Source organism: Durio zibethinus, chromosome 4, assembly GCF_047325235.1.
Source record: "Durio zibethinus cultivar Kanyao isolate XHJ-2024 chromosome 4, ASM4732523v1, whole genome shotgun sequence".
NCBI lineage: Eukaryota > Viridiplantae > Streptophyta > Magnoliopsida > Malvales > Malvaceae > Durio > Durio zibethinus.
The window spans coordinates 31710575-31721082 of NC_143165.1; the positions used below are offsets into that span (position 1 = coordinate 31710575).

Here is a 10508-nt window from a genome sequence, read left to right on the forward strand (position 1 = left end):
GGTTCCCCGTAAGTGAATTCTACTTGAGCCAGGCCATGAGTGGCGGGAATGAACTGCTTCACATCAAATTATTTAAGCACCATTAACGAAGCATAACTTGCAACACCCTATAGTCTTAATAACGGCATCCATGGCTTGTTTCCTCCATGATACAATGAGGGCACTCAAGGCATCTAAGGTGTCATCTATTCGATTTCATCCCCATTAAGCCTCTATAGGAAAAAGACCCACTCTTCCTTAGTCTTTGATGTCAGCCATTGGCTTCTGCAGAATTCTTCGATTGATGCCTTATTTTGAAGATATGGCTTTGAAAAAACACTCTTCTTACACTTGAAATAACTTTTAATCCACACATACAATAGTGATGCATATCTTATGAACCTTCTTTTTCTATTTCATCGACAGAAATTCAATGATCGGATGGTTTCTACTAAAACTGTTAGTGTGGGATTAATAGCTTGGGTTTCAATTTGCTCAAAAAAATTCACCACAGTTATCTCAATATAACCCAAAGTCTTCAAAAAAATTCTCATGCCATACAATGCTAGAGCAAATATAGCCATGCCTTGATCATCATTTAAATGCTCTTGAATGAAGTTTCAGAGAAAGTCCCAACGAATGTCGAGATGTTCACCTTTAGGCTTTGTGAAGGAATCAATGGTTTCCACTTTAACTCCCATAAACTTGGCCAACTTTTTGCAATAACCTAATTTTGGCTTTCGGGTAAATACTTGATCTAGACATTGTAGTTTTATCCCGAGTAAAATTGAATATTCTTTAATAGTTGGCACCAAATCTTTTTGATTAAAAATGAAACATCTATAGGATGGATCTAAAAACTGTATAACTGCCCTAATCAATTGTTCATCCATCACTATCGAAATAAGAGATGTAATCTGTCTGTACTTTTTGTAAAAGCTTTTTTTTCTCTTTTCATTTAACTGATCCCAGATAATGATCAAGTCTTCTAAAACATTTTGCATGAGATCTAAATGTACTTTCTTAAGCAACTTTAACACATAACTAGTAGGAATGTAATTTTTACTTTTTTGTTGGGCCTTTTTTTACCAAACATGTACTTTATTATAAGGCTCACATGGGATATTGATTGAAGATGAGTAAATCTATAGTTCTATAAGATCCATGAAGACTTCTTAGGAGAAAATTGTCCTAGAGTAAATATCTCAATACAGAGCTGTATAACATGATTATGCAAAAAATAAAAAGAAAACAAACAAAATTGAGTTAGTCTGAGGATGTGATTTAAGAAAAATATTTTTTTTTATGCTTTGAGATTTTTTGTTTTGTTTTGTTTTGTATTATAAATAGGTATTTCCTACAAGAAGGTGGATGAGGCTCTACCTAAGGCTAGTTTTTTAGGCTTATTACATGCTAAGTTTGGATTGACACGTGACTAAAAGTTTTCAAATTATTCCTCACTGTCATTCACATTGGACTAGTAAGGCACCTCGATCTTTCACCCATTATAAGCTACGAACGAAAAGGGCTCAATTTGAGTGAAAGTATTTCGCTTGCCATTACGGAAGTTATCACCTCACGAGGGCATAGGTACTCTACTTTTTCCTATAAGGGACGAAGCCCAGGTATAGAGCTCATGCATGAAATGCATCATGTTATTGTGGGTGCAAATGTTTCCTAATCTATCAAGAGTATTATATACGAAAAAATAAAGCATAAGAGGCATAATAAAAGAAATGTGTGTGAATTTTTTTCTTTTTGTTTTTGATTTTTTTTTACTTTTTTGTTGAAAATGAAAAATAAAAATCTAAGAAACCGATTATGACTGTTTAAATCAAAATTTGAGGATAACACGTAGTTAATTTTGGCATAACTCTCGAAAACAAATGGCATCCCCAGCGGAGTCACCAAGCTATCGTAACGATTTTGAAGCAGTCCGACGAATTTGAAAAAAAAAATTAAAACATAATGGAGTCGCCACCAGTCTTTTTTGGCTAGGTGCGATTGACCATCTATTAAAACATATCTTTTTAACAAAATCTTAAAATTAATTAAAATTTATTAAAAGAATAATTTTAAGGTTTGCAAAGCAGTTTGAGTTCGGGAGTCAGTTACAAGTGGGGAAGGATTAGCAACCTCACAACTCCCGTTCAAAAATGATACTACTTAACTATGTGTTATCTATTTATTTTAATAAAAACAGTCTTATTTTCGATGTTTGAAAAATAATTTTCTTTATTTTTTTATTTATTAGAATTTTTTTAAAAAAAATCTATTATTCAAATTTTATTCGAGAAAAATAAATCAGAACATTTTTATTAAAATAATTCTTAAAATGTTTCAATACATTAGTAATATTGAAAGAACTCTTTATCACCTAGAGATTTTTTAGGCATCGCTTTTCAGAATACTTTAGAATCTCATTTTCGGATCGGATCGGTCTTGATCAAAGGGTGAGTTGAGTTATCAGATCGGTTGCGAAGACCCCGGGTTAGGTCGGCAGGTTGATGCACGAATCCTAGGCTTAAAACGATGTTGTTTTGACTATTTAATGAAACGTTATCGTTTTGGCTTTCAACTTCCTATAAAAGCCTAAAATTTTTTTTCCATTTTCTCTTCTCCCTCTCTCTCTTTACACTCTCAAAGCTTCTCTCTCTACCATGTTGGTCGGTCACCATCGATCGTCGTTGATGGTTGATCGTCGGTCGCCATACACGACTGTCAAAAAATTTTTAAAAAGCTTGAAATACTCACTCAACTCTCTGAACACAGATCTGACCTTCTTTTCACCAAAAAAGGGTCCTCGATTCCCTAAATCTACCTTCAAACTTTTTGCTAAATTTTTTTTTTATATTTTGACCCTTCTTCTTTTTTACTGACTTTGCTTTCTTTTTACAAGTGATCTCGACGCTGGGTTCTCCGTTCCAAGGGACTGAGTTACTTTTTTGTATTTTTTTGTTGTTGTTTTTGGCAAAAAGTTTTTCCTTTTTTTTTGTAGGGTACTTTTCCTTTTTTTTATTGGTTCAACCAAAAACTCTATTTATAGAGCTCAGGCTATACCTTGTGCCTGGGTGAACGGCATAAGGCTTGGCAGAGAGAGATGCCGTGTATGTCACCTCAACATAGCCTATCTACCTTCTTTTTCTTCTTATGTCATGTCTAATGGTAGGGCATAATTGCAGTAAGCATAAGATGTGGGTGTGAATAAGGATGAATAGGAATGAACAGGGGGTGGCAGTGGCACCGTGCATGGCACACACTGCCACTGGCCATTTGTATTTTCCTTTTGTTTCTTAGCTTTTGTTTTTTTTGGTTTTGTATTTTTTATTTGTTTTTTTCATTTTGTTTTTTTTTGTGTATTTTGTTTAATTTTAAAAAAATAAAATAAAATAAATGGTAGGCTTAGCCTAAATAATAAAATGAGCTTCGGGCTAGATCGAATTTGGGCTTCAAGCCCAATCAAATTGAAATTGGGCCTCAGCTTGATTGAGCTTGGGACTGGGCCTCAACCCGATTAGATTGGGCCTCAACCCTAAAATCCGATGATCCTTACTTAAAATTCGGACAAATTTGATGTCTACAAGATAAACTAAAAAAAATCTGGAACATGAAGGTTGAAAAGATATCACATTTTCATTATGATTTGACAACAGATTAAAGTTGGAAAGAGCGTATAATTTTGAAATGATAACTTTTATATACAGGTATAGATATCACAATGCATTTATTAAAAATAAAATTTTTATAATTATTACAAAAAAATCGTTTTCTCTTTATTTTAAGTTAAATTTTTAAAATCAATGGCAAAAATGATACTTTCGTTTCCTTTAATAGAATTTTATAAATTTTTTTTCTAATAAATACATTTAAATTATTTAAGTAGGTTTTTTTTTCTTTTTTTGTTAAAAGTAATTTCTAGCTTTATTTTTAAAAGGACTTAATTTCATTTTTATCAAAATTTGTAAATATTCAAAAATAAAATAAAATATTGAAAGAAAACAAATCGAGATAATTGACCTTAAATTATTATTTTTTGGTATCATACCAAAACAAATTTATTAAAAAAATAAAATTTTTATAATTATTACAAAAAAAATAAATTGCTATTTTTGCCTTTGATTTTAAATTGAATTTTTTAAATAAAGGACAAACATGATAATTACATTTCATTTTTTAAAATTTTAAAAGTTTTATTTATTTTTAATAAATATAGTTTAGTATGGTAACAAAAAAATAATATATCTAATCTATATTCCTAAGTTGTAATTATTTTATAAAATTTAATAATAGGACCATCTTAATATCATTTTCAAATGTTTGAGATTATCATTAAATAATTTAGAGTTTAAGAATAAAAATGAAATCTAAGTAAAAGGTTTAGAAGTATAAATATACTTTACCCTTATTTTCGTAGTGCACAAATTGCGATATAATAATTTTATATTTTGCGCTTAATAAAAAACCAAACAAATACACAAACGATGAACTCCACGTCTTTCTTCCGTACAATCCCGGGCAAAACAGAATCAAATAAACTAGTAAGGTTTGAACCAACAGAAAAAAATAAACTAATAAGAAAAAAAAAAAAGGATAAGCCAACCGAGTTCGAGGCTTTGAGTTAGCGAAGTGAAAAAAATGAAAGCCACACTTCTGACACCCCAACTCAGGACTGCCATATCTCCACCTCTTTCAATCTCCCTTTCCTTCGCTTTCCCGGAGCACAGAAGGAAACTAAGCACCAGCTTTATTCTGAGGGGCGCACCATCTTCTTTCTCTTACCTTCCACTAAGGGTCAGTGCGAATTCTCAAGCTGCTGCACCTGCTTCTGCTCAAACGGCCAAAGCGACGGCTGTGCCTAGTGAAATGAAGGCTTGGGTATATGGGGAATATGGAGGTGTTGATGTTTTGAAGTTTGATGAGAAAGTGGCAGTTCCTCAATTGAAGGAAGATCAGGTCTTGATAAAAGTAGTTGCTGCTGCTCTTAACCCTGTTGATGCCAAGAGAAGGCAGGGCAAGTTTAAGGCTACGGATTCTCCCCTTCCGGTAATTCTCTCCTTTCTTTTCTTATCTTTTACTTTTTCTTTCTTCTCCTTAGTTTTCATGCAAAGCTTTGTCTTGGGTCTAGTTTGGTTGATGAGGAAATGTGGATAATAAGAATAAGATTGACGTTTGCTGGTTATAGGTTTTCCATTTGAAGCGACCTGAGAGTATCTTTTCGGTACTTAAAATTTAAGGGTGAGGGGACGTTTTCCATTCCAAGGCAGGGCAGTCCACAGGCTTCATAGAGGACTTGCATTATATTTACATATCTCCTTAGTCCAGTTTAAGGAGCTTCCCTTCCTTATCAATCTGTCAATCTGGTTCGATTCACAAGCACGTCGAATGTAAAATCTTGAATGCGGAAAATAGATTAAATCCTAACAAACCAAGATACCCTCTGATGGTAGTAAAAATAAAATCTCAAATTTTAGTTGGAAATGGAATTCTTAATAGTTATGGTTTAATGATGAAAAGATGGCAGTGTTTCTTAATTAAGATGGCGTTTATAGCTCAGTTTATTAGAGCACCCGTTTAGTAAGCTGGAGGTCTTAAGTTCAACTCTCAATGGAAGCGAATTTGGATCCTTTTGTGTTGAATTTTCAGTTTTAATTTCCTGAAGCTGTCAAATGATAGATGTTAGGGAATTTCAAAGGAGAAACGTGTGAAAGATAATGAATTTAAATTACCCTAAATTTTTCTTCCTCGTCGTTGCGCTTGCATATTCTGTCTATTAATGAATGGGTTCTTTTATCTGTATTTCTGTTTAACATGGGATAAGCATCGCTTCTTTAATCCGTAAATTATGTAATATTTCTTTAACTTGGTTTTCCTGTAGACTGTTCCAGGCTATGATGTTGCTGGTGTGGTGGTAAAGGTTGGAAGTGAAGTAAAGGAGCTAAAGGAAGGAGATGAAGTGTATGGAAACATAAATGAGAAAGCATTAGAGGGGCCTAAACAGTTTGGTTCCCTTGCTGAGTACACTGCAGTTGAAGAGAAGCTACTGGCATTAAAGCCCAAGAATCTGGATTTTGCCCAAGCTGCTGGGCTTCCTCTTGCTATTGAGACAGCTTATGAGGGGCTTGAGAGAACTGGCTTTTCAGCTGGTAAATCAATTCTTGTTTTGAATGGTGCTGGTGGTGTTGGAAGCTTGGTGATTCAGGTATGTCATGATCCTATCATCATCAAATTTTTGCCTGCCGTGGCCAAAATGAAAAATCCATTGAGATTTATGACAAATACTGGTTTGAGAAAACATAATTTTATCTATTAATGTTGAAGGTCTACATTAAGAAAGTCTTTCTTGTTTTTTTTTTTTTTTTAATATTATTTATGCTTAGCATCAATTAGTCTTCAGTCTGCATATCTTCTGTATGATTCTGTTAAGCAGTTTAGCTAACTTGATTTATCATCCTTGATATTCATGTTATTTGACTCAATTTTTATATCAAAATGGTTGATCATAATATTTCCAATACTTCTTTTGTTCTGCACAGCCTCAATCATTTTCAGCCTTTATATTTTTTTATGTTGTTATTCACCATATTTTGTGTCCTGCAAAATGCAATCGGCGTGGGAAAGCAGAAATATGGTGTTTTAAGTTCAAAAATGGATAATTCAAATCTTCTGTAATAAATTGTGATACTTGCCTCGAAAGTTTTGAATAAGGCACCAAGTGTTATGCTTAAGTTATTAGTTTCTTACACAAGGCTTTGTGCATTATAGTGTTCTTTCCGTTATCTTCTTCTCATTTATGCAGTTAGCAAAACAAGTATTTGGTGCTTCAAAAGTTGCAGCCACTTCTAGTACTGGAAAACTGGAGTTGTTGAAGAGCTTAGGTGCTGACTTGGCTATTGATTACACAAAGGAAAACTTTGAAGATTTGCCAGAAAAATTTGATGTAGTCTACGATGCCATTGGTAAGGTTCTATACTAATGTTCTACGTATTAGCATCATTTTCAGTCAAATGGGATCTTTACAAAATGAAATGAGGATATACCTGATTACTTCAGTGAGTTAGTCATACCCTAGATATTCAATTTGCCAAAATCCTTGTTGCATTAATTTTACAGTGCTAGAGCTACAAAAGAAAGTGTCTCTAAACTTTTCTATGTGCATTGCATGTCCAAATTGAATTCATATTTCTTTCTCTTTTTCAATTATAGGGCATTGAGATTTTCAGGGATTTGTTGCATAGGTAATTGTTTTGCTTTTTTATTACAGGGCAATGTGATAGGGCAGTGAAGGCCGTGAAAGAAAGTGGCAGTGTTGTGGCCTTAACTGGTGCTGTCACACCTCCTGGTTTTAGATTTGTTGTTACTTCCAATGGAGAGGTTCTCAAGAAACTAAATCCATATTTAGAGGGTGGGAAAGTGAAGCCAGTTGTTGATCCCAAGGGGCCATTCCTATTTCCTCAGGTTGCTGAGGCTTTCTCTTACATTGAAACAAATCGAGCGGTTGGAAAGGTAGTTATACACCCAATTCCATAAGTCAAATATAAAAAAGGGAAAACAGCTGTTTTGTATTGCATGCTGCAAACCCCTCTATAGTTAAGAACAACAAATGCCAGTTCTTATCAATGAATATGACGTTATGAGATTTTGCATGCTATTTTCACATGTTTCCTTGGTGTTTCATAGATTCCAAGTTATGATTAAGATCACAAAAATATCGTCTCCTACAAAGGAATGAAAAGATAAAGTTAGCCTTCATTATCCAGGTAAAAATGTCACCATATCAAACTGCATTTTTTGCGACAGAAGGCCTTTGGTTTCTATTTCCAATAGATCAATGCCTTCATTCACCTAGCTAGTCTTGTCCTGGTGGCTGGTATTTTAAGCTAAGAGAAATGAATAAATGCCTTCATGGGGATATTGATTATTGAACAGTTAGAACTTAAATTTTTTATTTTAAAGTCTCCTATTCATACTTTAGGGGAAAACAATATCAAAAGTTACATAATTTATCCATAAAATGTTGAACTTTTAATTTCACAACTCTTCAGGTTCGTGAAGTTGACTGTCATATATAATCAAATTGCTCGAATGGGCCTAGCCTAGCTAGCCTAGCCTAGTCACTTCTGGTTGGGCTTGAATACAATCTCATCGACTCAAGGCTGGAAGCTTAGAAATGGACTTGGGCCGAGAAGTGCCAGTCTTCGTAAATCAATTGCTCAAATAATCAAAGGTTAATGTCACAGATTGCTTAAAATTAATCATATCTGAAGTGAATATTATATTAATTATAGATTAATAATTTAAATAATATATTTACAATATTTTAAATTTAAATATTATATCAAATATGTTATTATAATTTAAAGGCTGTTCGTGATATTAACCCAATAATGAAATTACTTTGATAGCTTCTTTGACTATTCGATGCAGACAAGGAAAGGATGATGATCAACTACTTTCAAGATCATAGCCAAACGCCAAAGTCACAACCCTAAATCCGACACAGAGAACTCCAAAGAAGGAAAACGGCTATGCCTTGGGTCACATTCGCAATAAATTCAGTGTCCGTTGGCCGAATGTTGGTGCAGGCACATATGTCTTATTGATCTATGCTCGTGGTCCAACGATGTGTCCAAACAAATTCAATAAAGAGATGCAAATGTTTTGCTGTTTTTTGTGTGCCATAGCTCTGACCTGTGATCCTTCCGCATTCACCCGATGGCTATTAGCTGGCTTTGCTTCGTACGGACTGTCTCCAAAACTTTGGGTGCTGTCACAGAAGAAAAGTGCCAATAAAGCTTAAAATTTGATGTCTTAACTCTTAGAGATAATTTGTTGATTATATTAATTTTTTTGTTTCATTGGAATTAATCTTCTTCCCCTCAATTGAATTACATATATTTTGAAAGGCATTTTAGTAACTGCATGCCATTTCAATTCAATAATTAAGTCCATGGCATATAATTTGAAGGGCTAAGTGAGCCTCCCAACCACCACCAATCCATTTGACATGGTACCCTAAATAGGTGTTTTCCTTTTATAATTCATTTAATTTGTTGATGAAACATTCAACATTATCTAAGGAATGACAAAGAGAGAGGTAATTAGTTTGGCCTAATGTCATGGACATGAAACACATCATTTACACACCGTCATAATGGTTTTGAAGACTATTAGATAAATTTTTTAAAAAATTAAAACAATGAGAGTCATCATTAATATTTTTTGTTAAACATGATTGATTACTTAAAAATTATTAAAAGCAATTTTGAGTTTACAAAAGCAAAATTGGGTTTGAGAGTATGATTACATATAATAAAATATTAATACTCTCATTGTACCTGTTTCAAAAATGATACAAATTAACCATATATTATCCTTTAACTTTGATAAAAATGTCCGACTTATAATATTTAAAAATAATTTCTTCAATTTTTTTATTGCAAAAAATTTTTTTTTTGCTTTTTTAATCTTTTGCTTGAAAAATTAATAAGAACCTTATATATTGAAAATTTCTAAAAAATATTCTAATACTTCAGCAATATTTCTCATCTAGAGATCTCTTTAGAATCATTGTTTGGACTTCTCAATAATCTTTTTTTTATTTATATTTATTTTCAAAATCAATATTTATAATACATATAATAAAATATGATGCCCAAAATTTAATCCCAATAATATTTTCTTTTTAAGAAAAATTCATTCCTTATTTTTTATTAAATAAAAGATAAACAAGAAATTTTTATTGAAAATTATTCTAAATATCTCAATACTTTGAGGTGCTTTAAAAAAATATTTTCTCATCTAAAAATTTTTAAAGAATCACTACTTAAACTTTTTTTAAAATCTCATCCTCTAAAAATTTTCATTTATTTTCAGGATTACTATATATGCATGAGATGTCAATATGATATGCATGTAATTTCATTTGTCTTGTTAACCCCTATTTTTAATTATTTATTATCTATTATCACGTTTAATTTCCTTTCTGTTCATTTTCTATTTTTTTTGTTTTTAACAATTTTTTTTGAAAAAGAAAAGGAATTCTTTGTATTGAAAATTTCTAAATACCTCAATACTTTGATAGTGTTTTACATAAATTCTCTCATCTAGAAATTTTATAGGAATCGTTACTCAAACTTCTATAAATTCTTATCGTCGAAACCTTTTTTCTTTGTATTTATTATGATTTTTTTTAATCTAGTCTGAATTGAATTTCAAACATTTGTGAAATCTAAAATTTATTTTTAATAACAAAATTAAATATCTATTTTAAGGTCTAAAATTTTAAACATGCATAAACAAGAAAATAAATATTTAGCATAAATAAAAAAATTAAAAATAAATAATAATAAAAATAATAAAAAAAATTTACCAAAAATGATGGGTCAACACCAATCAATGGTTTGATTAGCCAATTCAAAGGGTTAGATCAATTTTTTGGTGGTCTAATCCAATTCATAACAGTTTTAAATGGCTTTTTGACAGTTCATGGTGGTTTAGAATGGTTTTGACCGAACCAATACTTGCTTAAC

At 31.9% G+C, this 10508-nt stretch overlaps 1 protein-coding gene across 1 annotated transcript; it reads left to right on the top strand.

Moving 5' to 3' along the window:
• Positions 1 to 4539: 4539 nt before the first annotated feature.
• Positions 4540 to 7627, top strand: LOC111287470 (NADPH-dependent alkenal/one oxidoreductase, chloroplastic-like). Its single transcript, XM_022878059.2, has 4 exons — positions 4540 to 5022; positions 5855 to 6178; positions 6776 to 6935; positions 7241 to 7627. Exons 1-4 carry the CDS (start codon positions 4615 to 4617, stop codon positions 7504 to 7506), a joined length of 1158 nt encoding a protein of 385 aa, XP_022733794.1. The 5' UTR covers positions 4540 to 4614; the 3' UTR covers positions 7507 to 7627.
• The last annotated feature ends 2881 nt before the right edge of the window (positions 7628 to 10508 follow it).